Genomic DNA, 19811 nt, shown 5'->3' on the forward strand with positions numbered 1-19811 from the left:
TGAGCATCATCCCCCACGTTCATAGAAACATTTCATAATAATCCATTGTTTTTTGTGCTTGCAACTGCTAAATAAGCCACCATGGGCCAGCTCTTTGGTAAAGAAGGTGAAAAACACAATAGAATTAAAGAAATAGATTGATGAAAGTGGCATACATGTGGCCAACCTTGCCAGGATGTATGGGAAGCCCCATTCAATGATCACTTCCATCATGGCGAAGAAAAAGGAAATCAAGGAAAATGATGTTACGAAAGGGGTAAATGTGCTAACGAAAAAGAGATTGCAATTACAGTGGACCCCCGGTTAACGATATTTTTTCATTCCAGAAGTATGTTCAGGTGCCAGTACTGACCGAATTTGTTCCCATAAGGAATATTGTGAAGTAGATTAGTCCATTTCAGACCCCCAAACATACACGTACAAACGCACTTGCATAAATACGCTTACATAATTGGTCGCATTGGGAGGTGATCGTTAAGCGGGAGTCCACTGTAATTGAAGATGTTGAGAAATTGTTGTTGGTGGGCGCCAACCACAAGCAATTAGCATAAGTGTGTGTTATGCAGTCGATAATTTGCGAAAAGGCAAGGCAGTTGCATGCTGATCTCGTAAAGAAAATGCCTAGAATGAATGCTCATGTTAGTGAATTTAAGGCCAGCAAAGTTTGGTTTGAAAAATTCAAGAAGCAAGGTGGCATACACAGTGTTGTAAGGCATCGCGAGTCTGCAAGTTCAGACAAACATGCGGCTGAAAAATTTGTGCAGGAATTCAAGGTGTATGTAGAGGATGAACGATTCCTCACCCAACAAGTGTTCAATTATGACGAAACAAGCCTCTTTTGGCAGAAAATGCCAAAGAGGACCTACATCATGCAGGAGGAAAAGACACTGCCAGGACACAAGCCTATGAAAGACAGGCTAACTCTCTTGTTCTGTGGTAATGAAAGTGGGGATTTCAAAGTGAAGCTTTTACTGGTGTATCACTCTGAAAATCCCAGTGTGTTCAAGAAAAACAGTGTCGTCAAGAGTAAATTGTGTGTGATGTGGAAGGCTAACAAAAAGGCATGGGTCATGAGGAAAATTTTCCTTAATTGGTTCAATAAAGTGTTTGGCCCGAGTGTGAAGAAATTCTTCCTGGAAAAAAAATTGGCACTCAAGTGCCTCCTGGTAATGGACAGTGCTCCTGCTCATCCTCCAAACTTGGATGACCAATTTTTGGAGGAGTTTAGTTTTATCACAGTGAAGTTCTTGCCCCCTAATACCACTCCTCTCATCCAGCCCATGGACGAGCAGATCACTTCAAACTTCAAAAACCTCTACACCAATGCAATGTTTCAAAGGTGCTTTGATGTGACCTCAGACACTGAATTAACTCTAAGAGAGTTCTGGAAAGATTACTTCAATATCTTCAGATGCATAACTCTTATAGATAAGGCTGGCCAGGGAGTGACTTCCAGGACGTTTAACTCTACTTGGAGAAAATTGTAGCCAGAATGTGTCCAAGAAAAGGATTTTGAAGGGTTTAAGGATGACCCTGTCAACCCTACACCTGTTGTGGAATCTACTGTGGCACTGGGGAATTCCATGGGGTTGGATGTGAGTGGCGAGGATGTGGAAAAGTTGGAGGACCACAGTGAAGAGTTAACCACTGATGAGCTGCAAGACCTTCATCTGGAACAGCAACAGACCACAGCTGAGGAAATTGCTTCAGAGGAGGAGGAAGAGAGAGGGAAGAAGGAGCCTTCTTCAGTACTTAAGGACATTTGTGCAAAGTGGAGTGAGGTACAAACGTTTGTGGAGGAATATCACCCTAACAAAGCTGTTGCAAGCCATGTCGGTAACATGTACAATGGCAATGCCATATCCCATTTTAGGCAAGTCTTAACCCTTAAACTCTCCAAACGTAGATCTATGTTTGCTCATGCAGTGCTCCGAACGTAGATCTACGCTTTTTTTTTTACATAAGAACCATGTAAAACTGAACGTATATCTATGTTCGGAGCACTACATGAGCAAACGTAGATCTACGTTTGAACAGTTTAAGGGTTAAAGAGATGCCAGAAATAGAGCTCTCTGAACAGATATTTTGTGCAACAGGGGTCTAGTGACTCTCAAGCTGGTCCTAGTGCCATTAAAAAACAAAGACAGGCAGTATCCCTGGATAAGGACTTGGTATCTAAAGCCTTTATGGAAGGGGATTCCCCTTCCAAACAATAGTAACTTCTCCCTCTCCCCTCCTCCTGTCTTCCATACACCAACAAGAGTCTTCAATAAAGGTAAGTGTGATGTTATTATTGCTTTACGTGTACATATTTTGATTTGTCCTTCTTTTCTGTATGTAAATCTATATTTAACCCTTTCAGGGTCCGTCCCGTAGATCTACGGCTTTACGTTCAGGGTCCAAACCGTAGATCTACGCCATGAGCTCAGCTCACTCTGATAAACTGTGAGTGGTACATTTGGGCCTAGATATGAGAGAATACATCTATGTGGTATGTGTGCACCACATAAAACAGATCCTGCAACACACTGTGTATAATGAGAGAAAAAAAATGAAATCATGATTTTTCGATTAAAACAGCAACTTTGCAGTGTTTTTTCGTATGTTTTTTATAGTTGTATTTGCGATTTCTTGGTCTCATTTGATAGAATGGAAGACATATTACAGAAATAGAGATGATTTTGATTGGTTTTAGCACTGGAAATGGCTTGAAACTGAGCTCAAAGTAGCAGAAATGTTAAATTTTTGCCAATATTCAAGAGTAAACAAACGACCTCACACGTCTAATACACGTCAGCTGGTGGGTCTAATATACATTTACAAATATGGTGATGATATTTATACAATTATTACAGTATTGCATAACAGTTAATCTTCTATTTTTTGGCGTGAATAAAAATTCATTATGTGAATAAAAAATCAAAATGGAATTTATTTGTAAAGCCTCAAAACATAACTAATGAACAGAGGAAATGTTAGTTTAGTGCCAGGAATGCCTACATTGTTCATTCTGGACCCTATTTTGAAATTGGAATATTTTGAACTTTGTGTTAAATTGGCCAAATTAACAATTTCCGATCACTTTATTTTGTAGTTGAAACAGTTGACTTGGCGATTTCTTGTGCTCAATCGATAGAATAGAAGTAATACTAGTGAAATAGCTAAGAATTTGGTTGATTGGAATAATGTAATTGGCCTAAAATGGGAGTCAAAGTCGGCAAAATCGCCGATTCGTAAATATCGCTGACACATCAAAATTCGCGAGAGCATAATTTCGTCAATTTTCCACCAAATTTCGTACTTTTTGTTTTATTACCTTCACAAAAAGATTCTCTACGATTTCATAAGAAAAAATAACAAATTTTTTTTTTGAAAATTCTTGGACACTGGTGCGTGACTCCAGATTTGGGCCTTGGACCCTGAAAGGGTTAAAATCCAGAAAATGTATTTTTTGTTAATACTTTTGGGTGTCTGGAACGGATTAATTAGATTTACATTATTTCTTATGGGAAAATGGTTTCGATTTTCATGAACTTCGACTTTCGGCGGACTCTCTGGAACGGAAGACGGGGTAGGGATCGGCCTAGGAAAGGTTTGAGGGAGGGGTTAAAGGAGGTTTTGTGGGCAAGGGGTTTGGACTTCCAGCAAGCATGTGTGAGCATGTTAGATAGGAGCAAATGGAGACAAATGGTTTTTAGGATTTGACGTGCTGTTGGAGTGTAGGCAAGGTAACATTTATGAAGGGATTCAGAGAAACCAGCAGGGTGGACTTGATTCCTGGATATGGGAAGTACAGGTCCACCATCACAAATCCAGCAATCAGTTATTCGGTTCCTTCAGTTATTCAGCACTAATTTTGGCTAGCATAATTTCAAATTTCCAGGGTCGCCACACCAACCTGCTGGTACTGTTTGGTGGTGCTACTTGCTGCATAAGTCATTCCAATTTCTTTTTCTCCATTTATTGTTTTAACCTGCTTACTTTTAGCCCTAGCCATGGTTCCAATGAATAAAAGAAATGCTTCTCATTATGTAAAGCACCTACACAGTACATTATCCATTAAAGATAAGGTGACTTTGAAGCCACTGTTGGTTGTCATGAGCTCAGTCTCATGAAGCAGGAGAATATGCTTTATTATTACGCTAATATCAACACTACAGCTTATTTGCCTATCACAATTGATCTAATTTGACATAAGAAACAACATAAATAACATAAAACATGTTAAATACTCCAGTATGAATAATATTTGGCGTAACACCGAGCAGTTCGACAGAGTTATGAAGAGGATATGGTAAACAAATACCATTCTCCTATCCTTGTCTTGGGGGCTTATATTAGAGAAAACGAAGTATAGCACAGGGCTATGATATACACTCGTACTCCACCATAAACATGAAACAAAAAAGTTATTTTCTCTCTATAGATTATCACACATAGCAGCATATGTCTAGAGAACCTAAGATAACCCAAAAAAAGCCAACGTGGCTTATTTTTAGTACCTGGCTTGGGTTAGCCATATATGAATTTTGATAAATATTCGATTCCCAGCCAGGGTAGAAACATTAGGCGTGTTGTTGTCTATGTTTACCCATCAGTAAATGGGTACCTGGGTGTTAGTCGACTAGTGTGGGTGTTATCCTGGGACACTTGACCTAATTTTCTTGAAATACTCAGCATAACAAGTGCCCTTCTATACAGCAGTATGTCACTGATGTCAGCTAGGCCTGTATACCTTGTACATGTACGTGTAGTAAATATATTATTATTATTATTATTATTTTCTCAGTTGTTTGTTGGGTTATCTTATTCAAACTTGGGCAATGTATGATGGAAAGATACTTCTTCACCTACACCAAAAATGAAAGAAATCAGACCATAAATAGCGGAGTTCACTTCTCAGCCATTAGCGGCCGCTTAGCGGTATATTTTTATGGTTGTTATGGTTATATTCTCATTTTTTTCGGTCTCATTTGATAGAATGAAAGATATATTACAGAAATAGATATGATTTTGATTGCTTTCATGATGAAAAGTACCTTGAAATTGCGCTCACGGTAGCGAAAATGTTCTATAGCGAAGCTCAAGAGTAAACAAATGACGTCACCGTCCAATACCTGTCCGTCTGCCAGTCTAAATTCCAGTACGAGTCTAAATTCCAGTATGGAGTCAAGAATGGATCGACATTATTTATACAATTATTACAATAATGCAGTAGTCTGCATAACAGTAAATCTTTTATTTTTTTTTTTGTGAATAAAAATTCCAAACGGTAAGCAAGAGTAATATAAGAGAGGCCTGTAGCCATGACTAATGAACGGAGAAAATGTTATTTTAGTGCCAGGAATGTCTGCAATGTTTATTCTGGACCCTATTTTGAAATTGGCATCTGTTGAAATTTGTGTGAAATCGGCCAAATTGCCAATTTCTGACCACTTTATTGGGTAGTTGAAATAAGTGAATGGGCGGTTTCTTGTACTCAGTTGACAGACTATAAGTAAATAAGTTTATTCAGGTATACACAAATACAGTTACATAGATTATCATACATAGCAGTGTATGTGTAGAGAACCTAGGATAACCCAGAAAAGTCAGACAAAGTGACTTATTTCCAGTACCTGGCTTGGGCTTGCCATATATGATTTTTGGTAAATATTTTTTTTTTCTCGGTTGTTTGTTGGGCTATCTCATTGAAACTTGGGCAATGTATGATGGAAAGATGCTTCTTAACGTACAACAAAAATAAAAAAGATGGACGATAAATAAGGGAGTTCACTTCTCAGCCATTAGCCGCCTCTTTGCAGTATATTTTCGTATGGTTTTTATGGTTGTATTCTCATTTTTTGGACTCATTTGATAGAATGGAAGATATATTACAGAAATAGACATGATTTTGATTGCTTTCATGACGAAAAGTACCTTGAAATTGAGCTCAAAGTAGCGGAAATGTTCGATTTTTGCCGATGTTCAATGAACTGTGTAAGTCAAGTTGGTTAATTTTATTAAGTGTATTCTAACCTAACCACTCTGTAATTCGGCAAACTCAGTAATCCGGCACACTATAGGTCCCAATGATGCCGGATTTGTGATGGAGGACCTGTACTTTCCTTCTTTATTTTTTAATGCCACTAGGACCAGCCTAAAAGTCAATGGACCCCAGTCGCACAAAATATCTGTCCAGAGAGCTCCGTTTCTGGCATCTCTAGGATTTCCTTAAAATGGGACACAACATTGTCATTGTACAGGTTGCCAACATGGCCTGCAACAGCTGTGTCAGGGTGATGTTCATCCATAACTGTTTGCACCTTTGTCCACATTGTACAAATGTCCTTAATCTTTGAAGAAGGCAACTTCCTCCATCTCTCTTCCTCCTCCTCTGAAGCAATTTCCTGAGCTGTGGTCTGTTGGTGTTGCAGATGAAGGTCTTGCAGCTCTGTAGTGGTTAGCTCTTCATCGTGGTCCTCCACCAACTCTTCCACATCCTCCAAACTCACATCCAACCCCATGAAATTCCCCAATGCCACAATAGATTCCACAACTGGCATAGGTTTTTCAGGGTTAGCCCCAAACCCTTCAAAATCCCTCTCTTGTACACACTGTGGCCACAATTTTCTTCAAGCAAAGTTTAAAGTCCTGCAAGTCACTCCTTCCCAAGTCTTACCTATAAGGGTTATGCAACTGAGAACACTGGAGTGATCTTTCCAGAACTCTCTTAAGGTAAGTTCAGTGTCTGAGGTCACTTCAAAGCACTTTTGAAACACTGCTTTGGTGTACAGTTTTTTGAAATTTGAAATGACCTGCTGATCCATGGGCTGGAGGAGAGGAATGGTGTTAGGGGGCAAAAATTTCACTTTGATGAAACTAATCTCCCCCACAATTTGCTCTTGCAAGTCTGGAGGATGAGCAGGAGCACTAATACCAGGAGGCACTTGAGTTCCAATTTATTTTCCAGGAGGTATTTTTTCACACTGGGGCCAAACACTTGATAGAACCAATCGAGAAAAATGTCCCTAGTGACCCATGCCTTACTGTTTGCCCTCCACATCACACACAAATTAGGCTTGACGACACTGTTTTTCTTGAACACTCTGGGAGTTTCAGAGTGATACACCAGTAAAGGCTTCACTTTGCAATCCCCACTAGCATTACTACAAAACATGAGAGTTAGCCTGTCTTTCATAATCTTGTGTCCTAGGAATGCTTTTTCCTCCTGAGTAATGTAGGTCCTGTTTGGCATTTTCTTCCAAAACAGGCCTGTTTCGTCACAATTGAACACTTGTTGGGGTTTTAATTTTTCAGCCTCTATGTGCCCCTTAACCCAAACAGATCGACGTTCAAATTCGTAGTGCTACAAAAGTAGATCTACTTTTTTTTACATATTTTCAAATATAACAAAAAAAAAAATGTAGATAAAAGTTTTTTTACACGTTTTCAAATGTAAAACAAAAAAGATCTATATTTTTTACATACTTTCAGATGTTGAAAAAACGTATATATACGTTTGGACCATTTAAGGGTTAAAGTCTTGCACATATTTTTCAGCTGCTTTTTCATCAGAACTGGCAGCCTCACCATGCCTTATCACACCATGTATGCCACTACGATTCTTAAATCTCTCAAACCAGCCTTTGTTGGCCTTAAATTCATCAATATTAGCACTATTTGAGGCATTTTCTTAATTAGATCATGCAACTGCCTTACCTTTTCACATATTATTGACTGAGAATCACTATCTCCTGATAATTGTTTCTCATTGATCCACACCAAAAACAGTCTTTCCACATCATCGAGTACTTGCAATCTCTGTTTTGTAAGCATACTTGCACCTTTCACAACAACAGCTTCCTTGATCGCCTTTTTGTTGGCCAAGATAGTAGCGATGGTTGATTGGGGTTTGTTATACAACCTGACCAGCTTGGAGGCACGCACTCCGCTTTCGTACAGTGGACCCCCGCATACCGTACGCATCGCATACCGTACAATCCGCATACCGGACGCTTTGATCGCAAAAATTTGGCCTCGCATACCGCCCAAAAACCCGCTCACCGTCCTTCGTCCGAGACGCGTCCAATGTGCGGCCTGAGCCAGCCTCATATGTTCCGCCGGTGGCATTGTTTACCAGCCAGCCTCCGCGGTAACATCCAAGCATACAATCGGAATATTTCGTATTATTACAGAGTTTTCGGTGCTTTATCTGGAAAATAAGTGACCATGGACCCCAAGAAAGCTTCTAGTGCCAACCCTACAGCAATAAGGGTGAGAATTCCAATAGAAATGAAGAAAGAGATCATTGATAAGTATGAAAGTGGAGTGCGTGTCTCTGAGCTGGTCAGGTTGTACAAGAAACCCAAATCAACCATCTCTACTATTGTGGGCAACAGAAAGGCAATCAAGGAAGCTGTTCTTGCCAAAGGTTCAACTGTGTTTTCGAAACAGAGATCGCAAGTGATGGAAGATGTTGAGAGACTCTTATTGGTGTGGATAAATGAAAAACAGCTAGCAGGAGATAGCGTCTCTCAAGCAATCATAAGCGAAAAGGCTAGGAAGTTGCATGAGGATTTAATTAAAAAAATGCCTGCAACTAGTGATGATGCGAGTGAATTTAAGGCCAGCAAAGGTTGGTTTGAGAGATTTAAGAAGCGTAGTGGCATACATAGTGTGATAAGGCATGGTGAGGCTGCCAGTTCGGACCACAAAGCAGCTGAAAAATATGTGCAGGAATTCAAGGAGTACATAGAAAGTGAAGGACTGAAACCTGAACAAGTGTTTAATTGTGATGAAACAGGCCTGTTTTGGAAGAAAATGCCAAGCAGGACCTACATTACTCAGGAGGAAAAGGCACTCCCAGGACATAAGCCTATGAAAGACAGGCTTACTTTGTTAATGTGTTTCAATGCTACTGGTGATTGCAAAGTGAAGCCTTTATTAGTGTATCACTCTGAAACTCCCAGACCGTTCAGGCAAAAGAATGTCCTCAAGGAGAATTTGTGTGTGCTGTGGAGGGCAAACAGTAAGGCATGGGTCACTAGGGACTTTTTCTATGACTGGTTACACCATGCATTTGCCCCCAATGTGAAAGATTACCTAACTGAAAAGAAATTAGAACTTAAGTGCCTCCTGGTGTTAGACAATGCCCCTGGTCATCCTACAGACGTGGCAGAGCGACTTTATGGGGACATGAAATTCATTAAGGTGAAGTTTTTGCCTCCTAATACCACTCCTCTCCTGCAGCCCATGGACCAGCAGGTTATTGCAAACTTCAAAAAACTGTACACAAAAGCTCTGTTTGAAAGGTGCTTTGTAGTGACCTCAGAAACTCAACTGGCTCTAAGAGAGTTTTGGAGAGATCACTTTAATATCCTCAATTGTGTAAACCTTATAGGTAAGGCTTGGGAGGGAGTGACTAAGAAGACCATGAACTCTGCTTGGAAGAAACTGTGGCCAGAATGTGTAGACAAAAGGGATTTTGAAGGGTTTGAGGCTAACCCTGAGAGGATTATGCCAGTTGAGGAATCCATTGTGGCATTGGGAAAGTCCTTAGGGTTGGAGGTTAGTGGGGATGATGTGGAAGAGTTGGTGGAGGAGGACAATGAAGAACTAACCACTGATGAGCTGATAGATCAACTTCAACAGCAAGAGGCCAGACCTGAGGAAACTGGTTCAGAGGAGGGGAGAGAGAAATTGAAGAAGTTGCCTACTACAAAGATTAAGGAAATCTGTGCAAAGTGGCTTGAAGTGCAAACCTTCATGGATGAAAATCACCCTCACACAGCTATTGCAAGCCGTGTTGGCAACCTGTACACTGACAATGTTGTGAAACACTTTAGGGAAGTCATAAAGGAACGAGAGGTACAGGCCACTATGGACAGATATGTTGTGCGAAAGAAGTCCAGTGACTCTGAAGCTGGTCCTAGTGGCATTAAAAGAAGAAGGGAAGTAACCCCAGAAAAGGACTCGACACCTCAAGTCTTAATGGAAGGGGATTCCCCTTCTAAACACTAACACACTCTCTCCCCTCCTCCCATCCCATCAATCATCACCAGATCTTCAATAAAAGTAAGTGTCATGTAATTGTGCATGCCTTTTTCAGTTTGTGTGTATTAAAATTAACATTTCATGTGGTAAAAAATTTTTTTTTCATACTTTGGGTGTCTTGCACGGATTAATTTGATTTCCATTATTTCTTATGGGAAAATTCATTCGCATACCGAACATTTCGCATAACAACCAGCCCTCTTGCATGGATTAAGGTCGCTATGCGGGGGTCCACTGTATTTTGTGATTATCTCTTTCTTCAATTCAATAGTATTTCTCACCCACAGGGTTGGCACTAGAAGCTGTCTTTGGGCCCATGGTGGCTTATTTAGCAATTACAAGCACTAGAAACAATGGAATAATACAAAATGTATCACATGTATGCGTGGAATCATCCGCACTGGCTTGTAAACAATGGCACACTGGCCACATCGGAGTGGCCGGGCAGCCAGGGTGGCTCAGGCCGCACGGACACATCCTGGACGAATGTCCTTAACTGAGTTTTTTATCGTTAGCCGAGCCAATATTTTGAAGCAAAAACGTATCGGCATCTGATTTTATCGCTATCCAAATTCATCATTAACTGAGGGTCCACTGTAGAGCAGATTTCCTCTATTCTGTTTATTACAGTATAAAGTACAATACTGTATAAACATTTAAAAAATACCAGAAATGTTATAAATGTTGCAAAGGTGACATTAAAACAATATCAAAGATGGTTGACACAAATTCACTACCATTATAATATGCTCCTCACTTAGCAACAAATTCGTTTACCGACGTGGTCTTAGGAATGGAACTCCGTTAAGCGCGGAGAGGCTGTATTACATTAGGCATGGGAGCCAGGCGGGCTTCTTGACTACCTACACCTGAATTCCTACATAAATACAGTGGAACCACGAGTTTCGGCCGCTTCTGGTTTCGACCGCTTTTTTCGGCTAAATTGTCCCGAATTTCAGCCATTGCCCCATGTTTCGGCCGGCATACCAGACCTGTCCGCCTCCCCGCGCAGGCATAGTGAGCCAGTCTAGCTTTGTTTATCCTTGAGTGAACATTACCCTGCATGCTCATCCAAACATTACACAATAAATTCCTTGTGTTTAGTGCTTATTTATTGAATGTAACTGTGAAGTAAGCCACCATGGGCTCAAAGAAACTTCCTAGTGGCAGCAGTTGAAGCAAGAACTTCAACTGGAACAGCATCAGACCACAGCTGAGGAACTTGCTTCAGTGGAGGAGGAAGGGGGAGTCTTCAGTGATTAAGGACGTATGTGGACTGTGGAATAAGTTGCAAAGTTTAGTGGAAAAATAAATCCCTGAGCAAGCTGAAACAAGCCATCTCTGCAACATGTTCAGTGACAAAACAATGTCCCATTTTAGGCAAATCATAAAGAGATGCCAGAAAAAGAGCACTCTTGAAAGTTATTTTGTGTGACAGGGGTCCAGTGACTCTCAAGCTGGTCCTAGTGGCATTAAAAGACAAAGAAGGGAAGTAACCCCAGGTAAGGACTTGTTACCTAAAGTCTTTATGGAAGGGGATTCCCCTTCCAAACAATAAGTCCTCCTTCTCTCCTCCTCCCTATCTTCTAGATGCCAGCAAGACTCTTCAATAAAGGTATGTAAATGTGATTTTAAATGTTTATTTAAATGTTTAATGTTTTGTATTACTCATTTAAGTACTATATGTATGTTAAACTACTGTTATTCTTTAAAAAATGTATTTTTGTGAATATTTTTGTGGGTCCGGAATGGATTATGTAATTGTATTTACATTATTTCTTATGGGAAATACTGCTTCGACTTTCGGCTGTTTCGAGTTTAGGCCTAGCTCCTGAAATGGATTACAACCAAAACTCGGGGTTCCACTGTACTACTCGCTTCTCACCCTACATTAAGACTACACATATTTGAAGGTAAGTAATGAGTATACTGCATGTGTATTTTATCGCTCTGGGCCACTCTAAATGTCGTATATTACGTTTGGGAGTGGAAGCCAGGGCTACCTACACCTGACTTCCTATGAAAAACTGCTACTCACTTCTCGCCCTACATTAAGACTACAAATATTTTAAGATAAGTAATGAACAAACTGTGTACATATTTTACTTTTTATTGTTTTTAATGCCTAGTTCTACTGTTGGCTTAATTAATCCTTTGAGGGTCCAAGTCGTTGTTCTGTGCCTTGTCCACAGCGTCCAAGACATAGTTCTGTGCCACAAGCTCAGCTCATTCAGATAAGCTGAGAGTGGTAAATTTGGGCCTAGATATGAGAGAATAGATCTGTGGTAAGTATGCACCATATAAAACAAATCCTGCAACACACAGTGCATAATGAGAAAAAACTGGGACTGTGTTTTTGGATTAAAACAGTGATTTTGTGGTGTAATATTGTATGATTTTTACAGTTTCATTTGATAGACTGGAAGGTGTGTTACAGAAATAGAGATGATTTTAATTTGTTTTAGTACTGAAAATAGCTTGAAACTGAGGTCAAATTAGCAGAAATGTCCGATTTTTGCCAATATTCAAGAGTAAACAAATGATGTCACGCGTCTAATACACGTCAAATGGTGGGTCTAATATACGTTCATGAATGCGCTGATATCATTTATACAATTATTACAATATTGCATAACAGTAAATCTATTTCTTTTTGGTGTGAATAAAAATTCTTTGTGAATAAAATATCAAAATGGAATTCACCTGTAAAGCCAGAGTAAATGTTATTTTAGTACCAGGAATGCCTGCATTGTTTATTCTGGACCCTATTTTGAAATTGGAATATTTTGAACTTTGTGTGAAATTCACCAAATTACAAACTTCTGATCACTTTATTGGTTAGTTGAAATAGTTAATAGGGCAGATTCTTGTGTTCAATCAATAAAATAAAGTAATAATAGTGAAATAGGAGTCAAAGTGGGCAAAATCACTGATGCATAAATATCGCTGACGCAGTAAAATTTGCAATAGCGTAATTTCGTCAATTTTCCATCAAATTTCATACTTTTTCTTTTATTACCTTCAGAAAAAGATTCTCTACCATTTCACAAGAAAAAATAACAAAAATTTTGTTTTGAAAATTCTTGGACCCTGTGGACAAGGTGTAGAACTACAGCTTGGACCCTCAAAGGGTTAATGTATGTTAGTGTAGTGTAAGCTTGTTATCTGGCATTTGCATGCATTTATAATTCGAAAAAAAGGCGTTCTGCTTTCCAGCGATGTCCACTTTCTGACAGTAGCCTGGAACCTAACCTTCCATGTAAGTGGGGCCCTTCTGTAACTATAATCTGTAAGAAAATAACTTAGGCTTGAGAGTTTTGAGATTTTCTGGCTAGGTGTGATCCTAGAGCCAAGAAGAAATTTTTAGTATACTATTTATAATTTCATTAATCGAGATGTGAGGTTCACTAGGTTAATTTAGTATACACAGTGGTACCTCGGGATACGAACTTATTTTGTTCCAGAAGGCTGCTTGAGTGCCGATACCGAGCGAATTTGTTCCCATAAGGAATAGTGTAAAGTAGATTAATCCATTTCAGACTCCCAAAAGAACTTATATAATACACTTACATAACTGTTTGAGTTTTGAGCTGTTCGTATCCCAAGGTACCACTCTATTTTCTTTCATTTGTTACTCTACTAGAACCCAATAGAGTATTCAAGACTCTTTTCTAGGTCTTTTATTATGTTTAATCCTGTAACATAAATTTCCTTTCCAGCCTAGGAGACCTGGTCTGAGACCAGGCATGGGGATGCTAATATCCAGAATCATTAACAGATAACAGATAATTTGATTCTTATTGGGCATTACCACATACAAGGTGTCAAAACAATCTAACAAATGGTGGTCTTACTACCACACAGTCTCATGGTACTGTATATGTGAGATTCAGTCTAGACAAGCATATTCACTACAGTAAATAGACTAAGTGATGCATGTAGTTAGTGTAAGATATATCGGTTTAACGTTACCCTTTGGAGACAGGAAAACCTCTGGGAGGAGAGAACAGAGGGGGACACCAGCAAGGAATGTACCAACAAGTGTTGGATGACATACATACAACTGAGGAGGAGGTGAAGAAGCTGCTAAGGGACAACGATACCTCAAAGGCAATGGGACCGGACAACATCTCCCTGTGGGTCCTTAGAGAGGGACCGGATATGCTGTGTGTTATCACTGTTATCACTAGATTATTGGTAGGTCGGCTAATAATATATAAATTATATGGCATGGATCTGGGCTTTTATAGACAATTTGGCTTAAATATAAATTAAGCTTATGACAGTAGAATGCACATAATTTCATATCAACCAGAATACAGAAAATTTCACTTCTGTAACAAATTTATTAAGGAGCTTTAAATATTATAAACTTAATGATATCAAGTAACTCTTTGCTCTCACTGGTCAACTCATTATGACATCAGGTGCACCTTTGGGTGGCCTTTGTCTCTGAGCAACTGTGCCTAACTTAACATTTGAAGGAAGCTTAAGGATTTAACTTTGCATCAGTTTATGAACACACAGTTGATTTCCTCTTCAGAAATATAGAATTGATTTATCAGGTTCTTTTAATAAGAAAGACAAGGTGTTAAGACATAACAGCCTATAAAGTGTGGTAAGGCCCGGTGGCCTGGTGGCTAAAGCTCCCGCTGCACACACGGAGGGCCCGGGTTCGATTCCCGGCGGGTGGAAACATTTCGACACGTTTCCTTACACCTGTTGTCCTGTTCACCTAGCAGCAAATAGGTACCTGGGTTAGTCGACTGGTGTGGGTCGCATCCTGGGGGACAAGATTAAGGACCCCAATGGAAATAAGTTAGACAGTCCTCGATGACGCACTGACTTTCTTGGGTTATCCTGGGTGGCTAACCCTCCGGGGTTAAAAATCCGAACGAAATCTTATCTTATCTTATCTTACAAGATTCTTTACATTACAAAATTAACCAATTCAGAAGTCTGTTTATTGCTGTCAGACCTGCGAATGACTGAATACTGTGCATTGTTTTATTTTGTTCCTGTCCTGTTGCAACATAGATTTAACCCTTTCAGGGTCCAAGGCCCAAATCTGGAGTCACGCACCAGTGTCCAAGAATTTAAAAAAAAAAAATTTGTTATTTTTTCTTATGAAATCGTAGAGAATCTTTTTGTGAAGGTAATAAAACAAAAAGTAAGAAATTTGGTGGAAAATTGACGAAATTATGCTCTCGCGAATTTTGATGTGTCAGTGATATTTACGAATCGGCGATTTTGCCGACTTTGACTCCTATTTTAGGCCAATTACATTATTCCAATCAACCAAATTCTTAGCTATTTCACTAGTATTACTTCTATTCTATCGATTGAGCACAAGAAATCGCCAAGTCAACTGTTTCAACTACAAAATAAAGTGATCGGAAATTGTTAATTTGGCCAATTTAACACAAAGTTCAAAATATTCCAATTTCAAAATAGGGTCCAGAATGAACAATGTAGGCATTCCTGGCACTAAACTAACATTTCCTCTGTTCATTAGTTATATTTTGAGGCTTTACAAATAAATTCCATTTTGATTTTTTATTCACATAATGAATTTTTATTCACACCAAAAAATAGAAGATTTACTGTTATGCAATACTGTAATAATTGTATAAATATCATCACCATATTTGTGAATGTATATTAGACCCACCAGCTGGCGTGTATTAGACGTGTGAGGTCGTTTGTTTACTCTTGAATATCGGCAAAAATTTAACATTTCTGCTACTTTGAGCTCAGTTTCAAGCCATTTCCAGTGCTAAAACCAATCAAAATCATCTCTATTTCTGTAATATGTCTTCCATTCTATCAAATGAGACCAAGAAATCGCAAATACAACTATAAAAAACATACGAAAAAACACTGCAAAGTTGCTGTTTTAATCAAAAAATCATGATTTCATTTTTTTTCTCTCATTATACACAGTGTGCTGCAGGATCTGTTTTATGTGGTGCACACATACCACATAGATGTATTCTCTCATATCTAGGCCCAAATGTACCACTCACAGTTTATCAGAGTGAGCTGAGCTCATGGCGTAGATCTACGGTTTGGACCCTGAACGTAAAGCCGTAGATCTACGGGACGGACCCTGAAAGGGTTAATGTAGCCTCACTCCTATCATGTACGCATTAAAACATATAAAAAATAAATGATTACAGCATGCATTTTATATGTAAACTAAGCAATTATACACACTATAATGTATGCACACTATAATGCATATGCACACTATAATGTATGCACACTATAATGCATACACATACTATAATGCATACACACACTATAATGTGTGCACACTATAATGCATACACATACTATAATGCATAATGCATATGCAACTATAAAAGGGAGGACTACAGGTATGAGGAACTTCCTGCAGGAGGTTCAGTGGGACAGAGAACTGGTAGGAAAGCCAGTAAACGAGATGATGGAATATGTAACAAGAAAATGCTGGGAGGCAGAGCAAAGGTTTGTTTCCAAGGGCAATAGAAATAATGGGAAGACCAAAGCAAGTCTTTGGTTTACTCAAAGGTCAAGGGAAGCAAAAACTAAGTGGACAAGAGAATGGAAAAGGTACAGGAGGCAAAGGACCCAAGAAAATAAACAGATTAGTCGAAGAGCCAGAAACAAGTATGCAGAGGTAAGGAGAGAGACCTAGTGACAGTACGAAAATGACATAGCATCGAAAGTCAAGTCTGACCCGAAACTGCTGTATAGCCACATTAGGAGGAAGACAACAGTCAAAGATCAGGTGGTCAGGCTGAGGAAAGAAGGTGTGGAACTCACAAGAAATGATCAAGAGGTATGTGAGGAGCTCAACATGAGATTTAAAGAAGTATTTACTGTGGAGACAGGAAAACCTCTGGGAGGAGAGAACAGAGGGGGACACCAGCAAGGAATGTACCAACAAGTGTTGGATGACATACATACAACTGAGGAGGAGGTGAAGAAGCTACTAAGGGACAATGATACCTCAAAAGCAATGGGACCAGACAACATCTCCCTGTGGGTCCTTAGAGAGGGAGCAGATATGCTGTGTGTGCCACTAACCACAATCTTCAACACATCCCTTGAAACTGAGCAACTACCTGAGGTATGGAAGACGGCAAATGTAGTTCCCATTTTTAAAAAAGGAGACAGAAAAGAGACACTAAACTATAGACCAGTGTCACTGACATGTATAGTATGCAAAGTCATGGAGAAGATTATCAGGAGGAGAGTGGTGGGGCACCTGGAATGGAACAAGAGAAAAAACGCCAACCAGCACGGATTTATGGAAGGCAAATCCTGTGTCACAAACCTTCTGGAGTTTTATGATAAAGTAACAGAAGTAAGACACGAGAGAGAGGGGTGGATCGATTGCATCTTCTTGAACTGCAAGAAGGCCTTTGACACAGTTCCTCACAAGAGATTAGTGCAGAAGCTAGAGGATCAGGCGTGTATAACAGGAAGGGCACTGCAATGGATCAGAGAATACCTGACAAGGAGGCAACAACGAGTCATGGTACATGATGAGGTATCACAGTGGGCACCTGTGACAAGCGGGGTCCCACAGGGTTCGGTCCTAGGACCAGTGCTATTTTGAGTAAATGTGAATGACATGATGGAAGGGTTAGACTCAGAAGTGTCCCTGTTTGCACATGATATGAAGTTAATGAGGAGAATTAAATCAGATGAGGATCAGGCAGGGCTTCAAAGAGACCTGGACAGACTGGACACCTGGTCCAGCAACTGGCTTCTTGAACTTAACCCCACCAATTGCAAAGTCATGAAGATCGGAGAAGGGCACAGAAGACCGCAGATGGAGTATAGGCTAGGTGGCCAAAGACTGTGAACCTCGCTCAAGAAGTATAACACCGAGCACGTTTCCGGAAGCACACATCAACCAGATAGATGCTGCAGCATATGGGCGCCTGGCAAACCTGAGAATAGCGTTCTGATACCTTAGTAAGAAATTGTTCAAGACACTGTACACCGTGTATGTCAGGCCCATACCGGAGTATGCAGCACCTGTTTGGAACCCACACTTGATCAAGCATGTCAAGAAATTAGAGAAAGTGCAAAGGTTTGCGACAAGGCTAGTTCAAGAGCTAAGGGAAATGTCCTATGATGAAAGGTTAAGGGAAATCGGTCTGACGACACTAGAGGACAGGAGGGTTATGGGAAACATGATAACGACATGTAAAACACTGCGTGGAATAGACAAGGTGGACAGAGACAGGATGTTCCAGAGAGAGGACACAGAAACAAGGGGTCACAATTGGAAGTTGAAGACCCAGATGAGTCAATGGAATGTTAGAAAGTATTTCTTCAGTCATAGAGTAGTAAGGAAGTGGAATAGCCTAGCAAGTGAGGTAGTGGAGGCAGGAACCATACATAGATTTAAAATGAGGTATGATAAAGCTCATGGAGCAGGGAGAGAGAGGACCAAGTAGCACTCAGTGAAGAGGCGGGGCCAGGAGCTGTCTCGACCCCTGCAACCACAATTAGGCGAGTACAATTAGGTAAGTACACACACACTATAATGCATACACACAAACTATAATGCATACACACTATAATGTATGCACACTGTAATGTATGCACACTGTAATGTATGCACACTATAATGCATACACACTACAGTGTGTGTGTATATTTGAACTTGGAAATATTCTCCATATCAGTGACTAGGGTAAAATTATTACATTCACTGGAAAGTGATAAACCCATGGGTGTCTTAAGAGCATCTGTGGAATAGAAGGTAATCAGGTTCAACCCAAATAGAAAGGAAACTCCACTTCCTTGGATCGAGAGACTTTAGCCAATATCAAGGAACCTCCCTTTGAAAAGGCTGGGATCAAAGGAAAGTTGATCACTTTAAAACCCTTTTAGCTCTGATGGGATTTCAGGTTCCCAACTTTTTTCTATAACCATAGGAATGTACTGGTAACAGTTGGAGGCCATAAAAATCTGGAGGGACCTTCACTACCTTCTAAAAACTTACTTGATTGTGAATCTGATAACTCGGGCAGCTCTCTGCCTCACACAACATATGAACAAATGAGAACAAACCAATTTGCCTTTCATAATTCAGGGCTAAAAGGGTTAACCTGAGCTGAGGCACTCAGAGGATAATGCTAGTCAAGATAAAAGTTAATGAAAAATTCATCCATCAGTGATAATATTAATCGTCTTCGTCGACCAATCATAATCAATAATAATCATAAATCATCATCAGGTGTGGTGTTAAATCCTAGGAGTGACACACCACATGGGGAATGGGAGGCAGTTAGGTTCGATCCAAGAAAGATAATTTCCCTTCCCTGGATCAAGAGCCTCTCTGCAACTTAAGTTTTAGATAATCATCATTATTCAAGTGGGGTCAATAAGTACCACAATGGAAATAAGTCACTTAGTCTGACTTTTTTGGGTTATCCTAGGTTATCTACACACATGCTGCTATGTATGATAATCTATATAACTGTATTTATATATACCTGAATAAACTTACTTATAAGTTTGTTTACAATTACGTCTAACTAGCCCAAGGTTATAATGATGTACCTTTTTCAACGATCTTTGCAGCTCTTTGTGCTCGTCAGTGTAAAACTGAGCTCTGGCCTGAGCTTCCGTGCATCTTGAAGCTGTTGTCACCAACGTCCTGCGGGACAGGGAGCTCCAAGAAGCTGAAAACAAGCGGGAAGTGGACAAGATGATGGCTGCCATTCTTCTTCTCGTGTTGGGTTTCAGGGCCACTGATAACATAGGCTGTA

At 39.8% G+C, this 19811-nt stretch overlaps 1 protein-coding gene across 1 annotated transcript in view; it reads right to left on the bottom strand.

Moving 5' to 3' along the window:
- The window catches only part of LOC128684101 (probable acyl-CoA dehydrogenase 6), a gene marked incomplete at its 5' end in the record, with an annotated part of 193406 nt that extends 173595 nt beyond the window's left edge, over positions 1 to 19811 (bottom strand). The window contains 1 exon segment of the mRNA XM_070090053.1: positions 19603 to 19811. Coding sequence (XP_069946154.1) covers positions 19603 to 19803 — 201 coding nt within the window.

Source organism: Cherax quadricarinatus, chromosome 3 (assembly GCF_038502225.1).
Source record: "Cherax quadricarinatus isolate ZL_2023a chromosome 3, ASM3850222v1, whole genome shotgun sequence".
Taxonomy (NCBI): domain Eukaryota; kingdom Metazoa; phylum Arthropoda; class Malacostraca; order Decapoda; family Parastacidae; genus Cherax; species Cherax quadricarinatus.